At 42.4% G+C, this 17,290-nt stretch overlaps 1 protein-coding gene across 3 annotated transcripts in view; it reads left to right on the top strand.

Moving 5' to 3' along the window:
- Positions 1-17,290, top strand: part of sipa1l1 (signal-induced proliferation-associated 1 like 1) — a 199,180-nt gene that overhangs the window by 172,828 nt on the left and 9,062 nt on the right. For all 3 annotated transcript variants that reach the window (XM_034162799.1, XM_034162800.1, XM_034162798.1), the window contains exons 21-25: positions 2,600-2,768; positions 4,734-4,959; positions 7,668-7,817; positions 13,517-13,628; positions 13,827-13,905. In XM_034162799.1, coding sequence (XP_034018690.1) covers positions 2,600-2,768; positions 4,734-4,959; positions 7,668-7,817; positions 13,517-13,628; positions 13,827-13,905 — 736 coding nt within the window. The remainder of the gene's footprint in view (positions 1-2,599; positions 2,769-4,733; positions 4,960-7,667; positions 7,818-13,516; positions 13,629-13,826; positions 13,906-17,290) is intronic.

Below are 17,290 nucleotides of genomic sequence, written 5' to 3'. Positions count from 1 at the left end.
AGACAGCACGAGAGACACACACAGAGAGAGAGAGAGAGACAGCACGAGAAACACAGAGAGAGAGAGAGAGAGAGAGAGACAGCACGACAGACACAGAGAGACAGCACCAGCACGACAGACACAGAGAGAGAGAGAGAGAGACAGCACGACAGACACAGAGAGAGAGAGAGAGAGAGAGAGACAGCGTGACAGACACAGAGAGAGAGACAGCACGACAGACACAGAGAGAGAGAGACAGCACGACAGACACAGAGAGAGAGAGACAGCACGACAGACACAGAGAGAGAGACAGCACGACAGACACAGAGAGAGAGAGAGCGAGAGAGACAGCACGACAGACAGAGAGAGAGAGAGAGAGAGACAGCAGACACAGAGAGAGAGAGACAGCACAACAGACACACAGAGAGAAAGAGAGACAGCACAACAGACAGAGAGAGACAGCACGACAGACAGAGAGAAAGAGACAGCATGACAGACAGAGAGAGAGAGAGAGAGACAGCACGACAGACACAGAGAGAAAGAGACAGCACGACAGACAGAGAGAGAAAGAGACAGCACGACAGACACAGAGAGAGAAAGAGACAGCACGACAGAGAGAGAGAGAGAGACAGCACGACAGACACACAGAGAGAAAGAGACAGCACAACAGAGAGAGAGAGAGAGAGAGAGAGAGAGAGACAGCACGACAGACACAGAGAGAGAGAGAGACTTCATTTGTATTTCTTGCTCTATGTAACACTTTATTTGACAGTGTAAACGTATGGTTCCCGTGTCAATAAAGCACCACTGAAATTGAAACTTGAAAGGGAGAGACAGAGAGGGGGAGATAGAAAGAAAGAGAGAGAGAGTGCTGTATTTTCTCTATGAAGTCTATGCTTTTTTCCCGAAGACCTGCCATTTTTCATCAATCAAGATTTGATTTTTTTTCACAGGGGAGCCCCAAAAATTGCGTACATGTACTGTTTTGAGGAAGGCACATTTCCAAAATGCCACAAGAAACCACCAAAAACTAAATAAAAGTACTTAATTCTTTCACCAAAACATCAAATCGAGGCTTTCATCTTACATGTACCTTCTGGCAAATTGTAGCTGAACTTTTGAGGTCTTCTTTTTAAGAAAATTCTCCTCTACAGCACTTCATCATGAAGCTGTATAACTGGGGATACAAAATATCCTCATATAAAATCAACAATAATGATAATAATAATCATGGCTTGGCTTCGCAAATGAAGATCATGAAGGCTGTCTACGTCGACGTCCGCGGGCACGCTGGTAGCTGACCAGTCCGGGAAAGACGGATTCACAGGCAGTGTCCGCAGGTGAAGATGGTGGCAGAGGTGGCGTGGGCCTTCCTTCTCTGACGCTTGACCTTGAGTGCATTCCTCCTTGTCCTCTTCAAATTCAGTGACAGCTTGTTGGATCGTGTGGCGCCAGGCACTACAGTCTGCAGCCAGGTCTGACCAACACTGGTGGTCAACATGGCATGTGGTGAGGGACTTCTTGAGGCAGTCCTTGTATCGTTTCTTTTTTATTTATTTTTGATTATGCCCTCTGATACGGACACTTTGGTTTATGATGAATTCAAAAGTGGTCTGAGAGCTGCTGGGGACAGACGAGAACAATCTGAGTGACCTTGAGACCTCTGAGCGCAGGGACAAAGTCCAGACGGGTTCACCTGCGTACAATGCGCGTCTTGTTTTGAAGCACTCGATAAATATTGAGTTGGTTGGACTCGACCGCTGCACATGCACACATGGAATAATCCAGATGCTAAAGCACCGCCCTCTGGCAGTCGTGAGGAATGAAATAGAACTGCCACTCAGGCTGTGATTTTAAAATGATTGCAACAAAATAACAGATATCACAAGGCACCATGACAAAATCACAGATGTGGGCCAAACTGTAGGGAGCGGTCTGTATGGGCTGACTATGACCCGTAACGCCAAGAGTCATTTGTCTACAGCATGTAAAGAAATAGGCTTAGCATACAGTCTTGTGGTACGTTAGTGTTTGTGGTGATGACAGGAGAGTTTTTACTCACACTGCTTGTCATCTGTCACTGACAAAATTATGCAGAAAATGGATCTGCTGGGGACGAATATTGAGCTGATGAAGCTTCCTGATCAGCATATGCTTTTGTTGTAATGCATGAACTTCCAAATGTATATCTGTGAAAGTAAGAATGAGGCTTTATTCTCTGAAGGAAAGTACATTGTCACAGCAGCATAATCCCAACTTAAACACAAGAATGAGATACTGAATAAATTTAGTGAGAACAGAAAGATGTGCAGCTGGTGAGGCAGGTCATTTGTGCTCGATCATCATGAGCATAAAACCTGTGCAGATTTAAACCTGACAAACATAAACTCTTTTGATTCTTTGGCCAAAGGGAACACTGAAGAATAAGTTCCATATAGGTGTTGTTTGGAATGTGATAGTCCAGTGAAATGCTTCACTGTTGAAAAATGAATCATTCACTTAGTCAAAGACATTTTCCTTCAGAATACAGTATGTCGACAACACGCAAGTACTGCAGTGTTCAAGGAGATTTATATTATGACTGCATGAAGCAAACCTAAGTGTGTGTGTGTGTGTTTAGGAAGTCTCCAGGAGAAAGTGGAGTAGAAGTTGTTCCAACTCCAACAACCCGGCCCTCTCTTAAGGACATGCATTCACCCCAGCCCCATATCAAATGTACTGTGGAGGATGAGATGAAGAGGCGCAGTATCCCAGACAGCCCCCCTCCACCGCGCAGGCACAAGGAAAAGGTATCTGTGTGTATAGTGTCACAGAAACAATAATATGTGGGTTTCTTTTTTTTTTTTTTTGCAGTGACTCAATTTCAGCTCATAATTCTGGTCCACACATTGCTGTGTGTGACTTCGTCAGGGTTGTCATGTGTGTCTTGTTGGCTTTCCTCACTAGTCTCCAGTGTAACATCACAGTTTTTGACACCTGCCTTCTCCACACTGATTTAGCGTACAGCACCATACTGTTTGTATTCCTTAATGACTGATGTAAGGGCCCCTTCACACATAGTGCAAATATGTACAACTTAGGGCGACTCACGGCGAAACAGCTCGTATGAGCGAACCACGAAACACCGTGCTGACGGGCAGGCGTGCATGATTCCGGTGCGATGGTTAATGCACGCGACAGTGTCTTCTGAGCAGGAACACAGTGCGAGCAGTTGCAGCTGTTTGCACTGTGTTCCATGGGATGAGCTGCACCACATTGCGTCGCTGATGTGGAGGAAAATAAAATAAAAACCAGCTATATAATTAGTGACTATCACTAGCTTGATATAAATAATACATAAAACGGGATGCAATAGAGAAGCCCGCGGTTAAATAACACTGGTTAAAAAAAATGCCACTCATGGGATTTGAATCCACACGCTCTGATTACCAGATGGAAACTTGTCTGCTTAGGTTTAAAACTCCAGCTTTTGCAGGCTTCTGTTATTCTTCTCTACAAGAGTCAAGACGGAAGTCAGACTACCAGAGCAAGAATTTTAGCTGAGGAAGCTTCTGCGATTAGAAGTGAAACATCCTCGCGTCAACCAACCCAGTCCAGTCGAAGATTCAAGATTCTTTACTCCTGAATCTACTGAATGTCATCATACTCATTTTTCATGCCAGTGTGTGCCTGAGCCTGAGAGTATAACAGATGGGGCTTATTATTAATTTTTTTCCTTTTTTTTCTAAGCAGTGAGTCCACAATTTATTCATCAGTCTCTGTCAAAGCCATTTAAGATGTCAATCGTAACTCACCTGTCTGCTGATTAAAGACCAGGACCCATGTCTGTTGTTGGGCCAAGAAAAGAGAACCATCTGCCGTTTCACAGTGTGCAGTTATTATTAGTTCCTCGTGAACGTGCTGTTTTCTGTGGGGCAGCGCACGATCCTCTGGCGTCGACTGGACCATTAATATCTCCTGGTTCACAAAGTGAAGCTACATCTGTGTAAAAGGAAAATAAATAAATAAATAAATAATACCAATAATCATCTGTTGTTGTGAGATTTGACTGATTATAAGGATCGTTCCTCTAAGTGCTGCTGCTGTTACCAGCTGGCAAGCTTACGGTCTGTGTAAAGTGGGAGGAGGATAATAATAAAAATAATAATAATCAGCACCAGCTGTTATACTCTCAGGCTCAGACACACCATGACAGATGAGTACGATTTTTTTTTTTATAACCCCCACCTTCCCCCAGATGTAACTTCAGCTTGCCAACTTAGAGGAATCAGTCAAGACCCACAACAACGGAGGATTATTACTATGATTATTATTATTAAATCCAAAATGGAGGTATCCATGAAACGGTCTGTTGATAAAGAACAGCTTAAGAACAGTGTCTGTGAGTGTGTGCTATATGACGTAGCGTTGGGAGGCTTATCTTTCCCTTTCCTCAAAGAACACTTCTCACATAGGTGTAAGAAATCTGAGAGTACTAGAAAATTCTCTGACAACAATCATTCAGTTGCTGTGGTTTTGTTATTGTTTGTTTACACATTTTAGCTTTGTGTTATGTAAGATTTGAAATTTTTATTAAATTTTGTGTCAACACATGAGATAGTTAAGCATAACAAATCTGAAAAACATCACTGAAAATTAAAAGTGTCAGAAGCTGAACTGTAGGTACAGAGACTGGATGATGCGGCGGTCTTGTATCACAATCCGTATTTGCAAATGTCAATTTTACAACATTTGCTTCCACCTGCCATTCCCAGAAATCACCACCAGCGCAAACGCAGAATCAGCATCGTTCACTTCACCGAACGCTGTCAGATGAAAGCATCTACCGTGGACAGAGGCTTCCTTCCCTGAGTGACTCTGTGGGTGAACCTGCACTTGGTCCTGATGTTCTTTTTAGCTGTTCAACACTGCCAAGGTCACCCACCACCCGCGGTGTGCCCCTCCGGCGGCCCTCATATAAGCTTGGTGTCAAGCTACATGGTAAGAAAGAGACGAATGCACTTTTGTTGCCAAAGACGTTTTAGCAGTCTTTTCACAGCAGTTCATTGATATAGTCATGTCAGAACTAGTGTTTATTACCTAATAAAGGCCCATTAAAGGAATGTTGAAGACAAAAGGGCATTCCATGTGTGGTGTCTAATCATTTCAAGATGAGGAAGTGTATAGGTATTTTAGATATTATAAGTTTAAGATATTTTGTTTAGTTTTGATTTTATGTGACAGCAGTGTGTTGAGCCTTACAGGTTGTGGAGTTAAAACACAGAGGACAACTTTCTCCATCTGAGATCCAAAACAATATATGTGGCTTGATATGTCTTTATCACATGGACCATCACAAGAGTGTGTGTGTGTGTATATTACATTAATATAAGGATTTTTTATTATGCACTGCATCCACAGTCTTACACGACTGGCCCAGAATTGATGTAAATCATATTATAAAAAAATACACAGTGATGGCTGTATTTCTTCCTATTTTGAACTTGTATCATACTGACAATTTGGAAAGTAAGTTGCTACCATTAGTTCATTGCTATTTTGAGTCTCTTTTTATTGCCCCATTGATAAAATGGAAAACATAACTAAAATCAAAACTTAAAAACAAGTATTTCTCACAAGTAAAACAATAGTGAAAGCAGTCAGAGACTAGATTATCAAATATAACTAAAACCCTATCACACCTTGACAATTTATCTGAGCGTATTAAAAACGCTGGCATATGCTGACGTACGTCTAATAAGTTATGGATAAGTTTTGTATAAGTTAAGAGCATGCTGAAGCACACTGATATATGCCGTAGTACAGCGAGATCATCAAAAAACTTTGGGCATGCAAGATAGTTTTGCATACACATACGAGGTCTGTCAATAAAGTAACGGTCCTTTTTATTTTTTTCAAAAACTATATAGATTTCATTCATATGTTTTTACGTCAGACATGCTTGAACCCTCGTGCGCATGCGTGAGTTTTTCCACGCCTGTCGGTGACATCATTCGCCTGTGAGCATGCCTTGGGAAGGAGTCGTCCAGCCCCCTTGTCGGATTTTCATTGTCTGGAAATGGCGGAATGAAAAGGACTTTTTTTCCATCAGAATTTTTTCAGAAGCTGTTAGAGACTGGCACCTGGAAACCATTCGAAAAATTTATCTGGCTTTCGGTGAAAATTTTACGGGCTTCACAGAGAATAAGGTCTGTTACTACAGCTTTAAGGACCCCTTTAAGGACGCTCGGCGCGCCGCGCTCCGAGCTGCGATGACACGGCACAAACCACCGGACCATTTCTAAATGGATGGCTCTGTGGATACGAGACCGTCGTGTGCTCTTTCTCTGGTTATCACAAGAGCTGGACATCAGCCATTTTCTGGCAGATTTCACTTTTAACAAGAGATTTTGTCATGGAAAGCCGCGCGGAGGCTTCGCGCGTAAAGACCGATTCGCTTTGGAAGCGAGACAACGGAACACCTCCGTTTCGGCGTTTAGAAATGGTCCGGAGGCTTGTGCTGCGTCATCGCAGCTCGGAGCGCGGCGCGCCGAGTGTCCTTAAAGGGGTCCTTAAAGCTCTAGTAACAGTCCTTATTCTCTGTGAAGCCCGTAAAATTTTCACTGAAAGCCAGATAAATTTTTTGAATGGTTTCCAGGTTCCAGGCGTGGAAAAACTCACGCATGCGCACGAGGGTTCAAGCATGTCTGACGTAAAAACATATGAATGAAATCCATATAGTTTTTGAAAAAAATAAAAAGGACCGTTACTTTATTGACAGACCTCGTACATCTCGCATACGCGGGACATAAGTTGTAAGTAAGTTATGTACACGCCCACACGCTACTTTTGTGTTACGACAAGATGATATTTAGTGTCCCCAAAACTTATTTATAACTTATGAGCAATGTGCTGTGAACCTATGTGTAACTTATTTGACGTGTTCCCAGCGACCACAGAACTTACTGTGTCAGCTACGGTATAATGACGGCTTGATAGAGATTGATATAAAAATAGGGTTTGGCAGGAGGAACCAGTCAGTACTCTTCCAGACTCCATGGTGAACAGACATGCAGGATCCAGCAAGGCAACGAGAATACCTACTAGCTGTCCTCCAACATCAGCATGATCTCATGGAGTTGACTGCACCAGCTGCATGTCAACAGAGCCAGGAGAAGAAGAGATGAACGAAGGAGAAGGACCTGGGTACGACCATGGCCTCGGCCAGGAGAGTTCTTGCCAATAGCAATTTGTTTCGGCATGAGGATGATGTTGATTTGTAGTGTGATTGCCACATGCTCATCAGGGATACGCTGCCACACGCTTTGCTTAGCATAAGTTGCGTACGCCGGCAACACGATACATGGTGTAAATGCATTGAAATGTTAAATATAAGTTAAGAATACGACATTTATCCGCCCAACTGGTTATGAATATGCTATGTATGCATCCAACATTAAATAATAAAAAAAGCCACCATATGCCAGCGTTTTTATAATATGGCCTGCATACGTGGGCTAAATCCTCAAGGTTCTTTAAAAAAGTCCATTTATCTTTTATTGGGATAAAACCCCTGTTGAGTGCAACATTTGCTCCTCCCATTGGTTGAAAATATTGGGAGATACCACATACAGTAAATGGTAAAGAATTGTATTTTTTTTCTATTGAGTTCTCTTTAAATCTAATGAAACATTTAATTGTTCTTGCAGGTGACCTTTCAGCATCTGACACATCGTTGGTGGATCTAGTGGAACGTCATCGTGGACCCCTCCCTCAGGAGCTGATGCCACTCCCATCTTCAGAAAGGGATAGCCCCCTGGGCTGGACACATCTGGTAGATGTTGCCAACACCTTTGAGAGTAAGAGGAACACAAATCATTAACATTAAAACAGTAATACTGTTTTAGACCAACAATGTTACAGTTTAAAGTTGGTATCCCTTTTGTAGGGTAGTTCTGTGTGGGTCTTCATATTCAGCCGAAGATAGTTTATGAAGTACCACTGTGGCTCATTACTGATGGTTTAAAAATGATAGCAAAACAGCCGGCTGTATACAGTGTTTTTAAAGTTCTAAAAGAGCAGAGCATCCAGTCTTAGATTTAAGCTTTATTGTTGTAAAGTTTCTAAAAGTTTGTCATTTGTGGTCAAAGGCAGGCCATTAGCTTCTGTCAACATCACTACGATCAGGCTATACAAAAATGGCTTCACAAAATGTGATAGTAGCCTTTTTTGTCAAAATTATTTATGTTGGGCACAAAATCCTAACACACCATCAGTATGTACCGGACTTAGTTCATGAGCACATTGTGAGCATTGACAGTGCAAACCAAACCAACGGTCTAAACAAGCAAATCAAATGTGAATAACACGCATCATACCAGTGTTTCTCCAAAACCAGGAACCAAGCACTTTTTTTTTTTTTTAAATCAAATGCTGATTTAATGATGAAAATAAAGCATGGGTTAAAGTTCTACGTCACCACGACGGATTTCTGTCATTTTACCACACATACGAGTGCACACGTGGTGTCATGCATGTTTTGGGGTCGAAATATGACTGTATATCACTGTCAAAGCAACATCCCATTCTGCACTAATCAAAGCAGCAGCAATGTCAACGTGGATGGCACCGCACCGCGGAGGAAGGGACTGTGTGACTTTTCACTCCTCTTCCCTCTGTTTAGTGCTTGCAAATATGTATTTGACCCCCTGTCAGTTTTGCAGGTTTTGCCACCTACAAAGAACGGAGACATCTGTAATTTTTATTGTAGATACACTTCAACTGAGAGAGACAGAATCTAAAAAAAAAAATCCAGTAAATCACATTGTATGATTTTTAAATAATTAATTTCATTTTATTGCATAAAATAAGTATTTGTACAGAAACATTTGTCTGCCATTACAGAGGTCAGATGTTTCCTGTAGTTCTTGACCAAGTTTTCACACACCGCAGCAGGGATTTTGGTCCACTCCTCCATACAGATCTTCTCCAAATCTTTCAGGTTTGGAGTTTCAGCTCCCTCCAAAGATTTTCTATTGAGTTCAGGTCTGGAGACTGGCCAGGCCACTCCAGGACCTTGAAATGCTTCTTACGGAGCCCCTCCTTAGTTGCCCTGGCTGTGTGTTTGGGGTCAGCAGGAGGTGGTAATGGTAGAAAATATTTTTTTTTCAAATATGCTTACATCCACTTCAGAGATTGTGCATTGTGTAATTTGGGAGATATTTCATATAGGAAGTGGGTGATTACCATGACAAAAACTCCCCACCCCATGCAAAAAAGAAAACTGCAATATATACTGTAATTTTAACATCTTTTGAAATATTAGAATGTATTTGTTTTACTTCATGATTAGTTTTGATGAACCCTGCATTGAACACAACATTCAAGTTTATGACTTGGTAGTACGTGTTTTAGAGAAGTCACAAAAGCTACATAAGTACTGATATTATTACAGTGACCATGCAATTACACATGTAATTTCAAGTCACAGCATAGCAAGTTGTAGTAAATCAAGTGTCATAGCCAAGCCAAAAACAAGATCTCAGGCTAAACAATTTGATGCTGATAAGGATTTTCCTTCCTCCAGATATTTTATGTTTATGTTTTTAAAGTTTTTGAAGAGCATGGCCTCCTCCTAAGTTCTGTTATTCACACAGTGTGACTGAAATAAAACATTTGTGAAAGAATTGTGTATATAAAGTTTTTGAAGAGCATAGACAAACTTTACACATAGCAGAATAGCCAGATAATTGAAAACAGACCATACTTTGTTAGATTCAAGGGGTGGGGGGTTATTTTCAAGATTTATTATTATTATTATTATTATTGAAATTCTGACTTGTGATTTTACCACCTCCTGCTATTCTTAAAGAAAAATTAACACATCTGTGAGAGCCAGAATTCTTGCTGGTTGGTATTTTATGCAATAAAATTCATATGAATTATTTAAAAATCATACAATGTGATTTTCTGGATTTTTTTTAGATTCTGTGTCTCACAGTTGAAGTGTACCTACGATAAAAATTACAGACCTCTCCAATCTTTGTAGGTGGGAAAACCTGCAAAACTGACAGGGGGTCAAATACTTATTTTCCCCACTGTACATTGATAACAGCTGGCACACGGACACAGTGATTATTGATAGACATTGTATGGATCTTGAGTTCCTGATGCTTAAATGCAGGCCTTTTTACTTAATCACTGCTGTTTATGTTCATCCTTGAGCTGATGCTAAGATAATCATGGGGAAGCGTTAGGATGTTAACTGCAAGCAACAAAAGAAACACCCAGAGAAATTTTTAATTGTGGCAGGTGGTGTCAATCACTCCAACCAAAAGTATGTTCTGTTCCCATATTCTACCGAAATGCGGACTTAAAAACAAGGAAGAATAATACACGGGAGCAGATCTACACAAATGTTCCCAGAGCTTATAAGATGCCTGTGATTCCATCTCCAGTGGGACATGCTGGATATGCCATGATGGGTGTTCCACAGCTGTCAGCTGTTCCATCATGGACATGACAGCCGTCCAGATGTGTGCGCTGTGCTGGACAGCGATCGCACTGCACTCCGGCCACCGTTGGAGCCTTCGCCACCTCAGCCGCATCTCCACATGTACAGATGTGGTGTGTGTGTGGGGGGAGACACAACACACTCACATGCCATTTGTGTTGCTCGGGGTGGACACAACACACTGACTGACCTTTGAACTTTTAACCACTTGGACTGCAGCTCGAAAGTGCTGTCCTGCGCTCTACATCCGTGCTGGCTGCGTGAATGGCCCTGCATTTTCTAAGTCCCCCACAAGTGGTGTTGGATGTTCGTGGGTGGCACCTGGACCCCAGTCGAATGGATACTCAACCGCCATTTGACCTCATTCATTCACTGGTGTGAAGGTCACGCCATTCGGCCAGGGTTTGATGTAGCCCATGAACTGTGCAGCCCCTCGGCCGCGGCCATATTTGTCCTGTGTACGACATGCAGTGCGAATGTTGCGACCACGATCAGATGGCAGTGTGACCTCATCTTGGCTCCTGTTCGACTGGGTTTGTGGTGCAAGCAACACGCGAATGTTGAGTGCATGTGCTGGGGCCGAATGGATGTGGCAACTGCTGTACGAGGCATTCGAGGTGGCTCGGAATTTTCTCGAGTGCCATTCAAATCCTCCGTGCGCCATTTGATCTCAATCATGTGATGTGTGAAGTGGCCGTTATGTCAGTATTTGAAACTTTTTTGGCTCCTGTTTACTAACTTTGGACAGTGTGTGTGTGTGTGTGTGTGTGTGTGTGTGTAATTTTCTGAGTAAAGCGGTCCCTCGCTATATCGCGGTTCACCTTTCGCGGTCTCGCTGTTTCGTGGATTTTTTTAGTGCAATTTTGCATGCTGCTTCTTTTTGTTAACTGTCTGCTGTGCTTAGTTGCAGCCAAAATCTGGCAACAAGTCCAGAGACTACACTCGCTGTTTTGATGCAGAGCGCTCCAGCAGCAGCGAAGAAAAAGCACGCGCATTGTGTTCTGCGTGTGTCTGTTTATAAGAATATTCTCGCTGAGAAGAAAAAAAGAGCGCCAACAATCACTTGGAAAAAGACACCTGCCCCGAGGTGGAAAAACACGCTGCGGAGCGGCGCCACGATGAAGGCGCGATCAGAGGAATACTGGTCAGTTACTATTAATAATTTCTTATGTGTCCAACCTCGTAGGTTGATTGTTAAAATTAAATTCGTTAGTTCTAAAAGCCATCATAATTATTTATAGGAAAACATTCTGTTTTTATTTCTCAAACAAATGTTTGGACCTGAAAACAGGTTTTGATCTTTGGTTTCATTCTATAATACTGGACTTATTTTTCTACTAAGGTTTGAACTTTGAGAGTGTTTACACAGGAGAGAAAAGTGAGAAAATGTGTGCCTTAAAACATCTATAATAATTGTAAAAAAATAACGCTGCTACTTCGCGGAATTCACCTATCACGGGCTATTTTTAGAACGTAACTCCCGCGATAAACGAGGGACCACTGTATATAAGATTGGTCCATTTGAATTTTTCTCTTCTGAACATATTTTAAGTTGTGTACTTAAAATACAGCAGTGCCACTAATTTTGTCCAGGCCTGCAACAGTTACATACAACACTGACAGTGTATCACGATAAATTACTTAAACCAGGGAAATTGAAATAGAGACACAGAATGCAATACAATAAAGATACAGCCTTGTTAATGCTAAAAGCAGCTGGTGGATGGATAGATGGTGGATAGATTGTCCGTGCCGTTCCAAAACTCATGGTTCTGAAGTTGCAAAACTTCTTTTCATTCCTTTTGAGTATTTTGTTTGTTTGAGGGCAGCACGGTGGCCGAGTGCTCACACTGTTGCCTCACAGTGAGAAGGTCCCAGGTTTGTTTTCGACCTGGTCCTTCCTGTGTGAAGATTGTATGTTCTCCACGTTTGATTTGGCTCCACCTCCAGCCATGACCTTTTTTCCTCTCTTCATCTTCCCTCATATTTTTACGATAACTTTGCCACAACAGGTGATATCATTCCTCCCCCTTGCACGAACCACTGTTCCAATAACTACCGTATTTCCTCAATTAAATACCTGGTCTTGAATAGGGGCCTGCCTAATTTAATACCTGGGTCAAAACTTCGTCTGAAAAAATAAAGGCCTGCCTTAAATATGCACTGGGGCTGATCTGTGTTTCTATAACTCTGTAACTCCATGGCCACGCAATGATGTAGACTGTTTTGAAGTTCTCTGTCACGTTGGTGGGTGCCGTAATGCAATTTACCACCAGAATAGTAGGGGGCACAACATGGAGAACATGGCAGGACTTTCTTTCCACCTGCACTGCCACTGTTCCTGGTATATCGATAATCTATCCAGGAGCCATGGTAAAAGTCGTGTCTGAGCACAGTTTGAAAAGAATAAAGGCCCAGGCATTTAATCAAGAAAATGTGGCAACCTGTTTGTATTTTTTTACCCCTCAGTGTAATGGAGTGTATGGCATTGTTGTCACCCTGGTGGGCAGGCAGTGGGTGGTGTCAACAATTGGCTTGTTAGCACCATTGCTCTGGAATGGTGAGGCCTAGGGTAATCAAACTTAAAGGGAAATTGTATAAGGTCAAGACCTTGGTCGGTTTTGAAAATGGAAATGAAATAACCTTGACGTCAAGGTCACAGGCTAAATCTTCATATTTTCTCTTTGGTGTGATTGTTCTTACCTGCAGAGGCCTCGAATCACCAAACTTACAGAAAATGTGCATCAATCAAGAACTCAGTCAAGGTCAAAACTGGATGAGCTTGACCTTGAGGTCAATTTTTTTTATTTAAATGCTGTTGTGTTATGTTGGGTCTGTGAATGTAATATTTTTGGAGGTTTTTGATGCGTAAAAAGTAACTTCTCCAAGGTTATATCAATGTAAAGGTCTGACTAACACCACAGAACTTCTGCCATGGAGGCTGAGGGGGGGCCACGGGCAGCCACCAGGATTTTTCTTGTTTGTTTCCCACCTCAGGGTATTGATAACTTATTGTCTTGACCTTGGTCTGTTTTTTCTGTTCAGTTCAGAGAGGCTTTGGATTTGGGGAGTCAAACCACAGAAGCAGCGGTGCCTCCAGTCCCCAACAGCCACATATAGAGCTGCAACATGTTCCAATGTCTCGACCCTCATCAAGGTACCATCAGACTCTGTTAGTACAGAGAAACTGCAGGAGGATACAGTTACAGACATAACGATGACCCAGTGACTGCCTCCTGTTCATGTCTCATACTATAAATTAATTAACTCATGACGCAGCAGCATTGTGGTTGAAGCTATGAATGAATTGTGTTAATGAAGCATACAAAGTTGAGTGTTCTTTTTCTTCACCCAGTGAGGGTCACATAGGGCTGGAGAGGAAAGTGTCCAAACTAGAAGCCATGGTAAAAATGCTCCAGGAGGACCTGAAGAAGGTGAGGAGAAATCACACCACACCATTAGAAATGACACAGTGATCACTCATCTGTGTTTTTGATGAAATCTTTTTTCAGGTCGATAGCACATGGTTTCCTAAATACACATTTCGCCTGAAAAAGTGCAGACTCTGGCTTCTCAGACAACCAAAACTATTGTTTGTCCTTCTAATCATCTGCATTGATCAGTCCACACTTTTTATTATGTCCGACACATTTCACACCACACTTATGCTCCAACCTGTTATACAACTCAGTCATTTCTCAGGCACATAGGCTTTGTTTAGGCTGCTACGAAAAGAATCTGATTCATGTCTGTATCTGATCTGATCTGAGGTTTAGTCCAAACAGTCAAAAATCCCATGAAATCCGTTTTTTACTAATCTGTTTCAAGCCTGCAGCCGGTCTGCTCTGTGTCAGCCTGATCTCGTCAGATCTCAGAAGCTAAGCAGTGCAGCATCTGGTTAGTACTTGGATGGGAAACCTCTTTGGAACACCGGTGGCTGTGTGTGTTTCTCCAGGTAACAGTGGAGTTGCGTCAGGAAGGGCATCCGGCGTAAAACTTGTGCCAAGTACCAATGTGGATCTATCTGCTGTGGCGACCCCGAACAAAACGGGAGCAGCCGAAAGGGCAACAACAACTAATCTGTTTCAAGCCACATTCACAGGTGGACTTCAAATCACATTTTTGCAAGACCGTTTTGGTCTGACTGCTCAGATCAGATTCCAGATGTGGATTGATGGCGCGGGGTAGTTGTAGTCTCCTTATGCTCTCTACCAGTGGTGGCTAGTGGTATTGATTTGTAGAAGGGCTCACCTTCACTTCTTGAAGGGGAATTTGCTGCAAGGCTACATTAATTTTCACTAAGTGTACAGAGGAAACTGGCAACTGAGTGTACATTTTGAGCTGTATACAGTGACCTTGTTAACTCTCTGTCTCTCTCACACAGACACGCACACACACATGCACAGAGAGTATCACCTGTCATCAGTTGACAGTAATAATCAATGCATTTAATGTAATTTTATGGTCACTGTGCAGAGCACCTACAGACTGTTCAGGCGGCCATTCACAGTACATTATTATTGCTTTGTTAGTTTGTTTCATGTATTTGAACCATTGAAATACTGATGCTTGTGGGTATCTTTTATTACTAATCAGATCCAGATATTTCTAAGTGCCTATTACTTAAAAAAACAAAACATGTATTTGTTGTCACTATGCATTGGATACACCGTGCATGTTAATGTTGATCAACAGCAAGCTAAACTTGTTTTTCATGAGCCAGGAAGCTGAGCATCTTGCTCCTTTATTACAGTCCTCTTCACAGCTTACAGTTCTCACAATTGTGGCTTGAAAAGCTCAATGAAAAGCCAGAGTGAAACTGAAATAAACAGGAATAAAATGCATTTGCTACTTGTATAGAAAATAAAGCATCAAAAAGTGGCTAGTGCCAGAACATTAATGCAAAGTCAACCTTAGCTGCCACCAACATTCTTGGCTTGGTTTTGCGTGTGAAGATTTATTAGGAAGGGTGTCCACATCGATCGCAGGTCCGCACATGGCTGACGAGCCCAGTCAGGGACAGGCAGGTTTGGGTCACAGAACCCTTTATAAGTACTAGAGTTCGCAGTCTCTGTGCTGCCTACTAAACACTAATGTCCCTTCATGGAGAACTACATGACACTTCCTAACCGGGCAAAATATTGACAAAGTGTCCAGATGTGGAATGTTTCATGTGCATTTTCAATGTGGATACACAAGTGAACACACACGGACAAAAGCTCGCATAATACATGTTAAAATACTGTTCTAACCTGGATATCGAGCCAGTGAAATTAATTTAATTAAATTGTGTAAGGAAAGTATTAAACTTACTTTGACACCCACACATTCTGAAATATTAGTGTTGAAAGTTACACAGATCCCATCTGTTCCAGCTGCAGAGTTCAGCACAGACTGACTCATCAATCCATTACTATCTATATATTAAATGTAAAAAGTAACCAGAATAACCAAAACTGTTTAATTATGGAAGGAAATGTTGTTTCCCTTCTTCCTCCATTTGTGGCTTTGCCAACATGCACAGTGTTCCTGCATTTTGCACCTGTTTGATGAGATTGTTTGAGCATCAGTGTGCACTTCCCACTGTGTTGCCCTGATCTGAAATGGCGACCACAGCCCCTTGCCGGGACATGTCTCAGTGCGACTGCAGACTCTAGTACTTGTACAGGGCTCTGTGGTTCGGGTGAAGTAGCGGCATTTAAAGATCAGGGTGTGAGTTCTCTAGGGCAGCAGCCCTGGTTTTTCGCTGCTGGTGTTTTCTCTTTAGAGCTTCACAGTTCAAAGTTTTTGACAGCTGTGTAGACTGTGTGACACCAGCCGACCTGCTCTGCAGTAATGGTTGACAGCTGATAGGGGTTCATGTTCCTCTGTCATGATGGCCAGTTGACAGTTTGCCATACATGATGATTCTGGTAAAGGCAACGTTCCTTCATCGGGGTCACATGCTCAGACAACCGGAGCTGGTATTTCAGCAGCATGGCTTCAGTGCTGGGAACTTCTGCCTGTTTGAGGACCTCGACATTGGTGACAAAGTCACTCCAGCGGATGTTAAGAGTGGTGCGAAGGTAACGCTGATGGAAACGTTCGAGGATGTTGCTGTGGTATGTGAGCTGTAGAGCAGAGTAGTAAGCACAACAGCTCTGTAAACACTGATCTTGATCTTGCATTTCAAACTCTTGTTGTTCCACACATATTTATAGAGTCTACCAAAAGCGCTGTTTGCCTTTGTCAGTCTGTTAGAAATTTCCGTATCGATCTTGACATTGGATGAGATGGTGCAGCCCATGTAGGTAAATTGCTGAACCGATTCCAGCTCTGTTTCGCCAATGGTGATGGTGGGCGGGTGCTATTCTTCCTGGGGCGCAGGCTGGTGAAGGACCTCTGTCTTCTTGAGACTGACCTTGAGGCCGAAGAGCTAATGGCCCAGTCACACAGCACTTAACGAAGGGCAACGAAGCCCTAACCTAACAAGAAATCTGGACTTGCGTTGACGTTTGTTGGCATCGTTTAACCTTCGCGCAGCTTTGTTCCTCCAGCTGGCGCATCGTCAGGATTTTTAAATTGTTGAAAAATTTGAACAAAGGGCAACGAAAACCTCAATTTGTCTGTGTTTTGTTTTGCTGTCGTTCTTGACATTTTTTAATCATTTGTTTAGTTTTTGTAAGTTATTGTTTAGTTTGACTTCATTCGACCGGCTGAATGTTTTCACACAGTACAGAAGTGAGCGCTGAGGCTGCTGCTGCTTTCATGTACCATCGGAAATTACAGGGCAAACTCAGCCTGCTTGCTTGGATTTTTTATCTGGGTGGGGGGTCAGCT

This window comes from Thalassophryne amazonica, chromosome 21, assembly GCF_902500255.1.
Source record: "Thalassophryne amazonica chromosome 21, fThaAma1.1, whole genome shotgun sequence".
NCBI classification, from domain to species: Eukaryota; Metazoa; Chordata; class Actinopteri; order Batrachoidiformes; family Batrachoididae; genus Thalassophryne; species Thalassophryne amazonica.
Note: the sequence above shows the minus strand (reverse complement) of the source record. Positions and strands in the feature narration are given on the sequence as shown.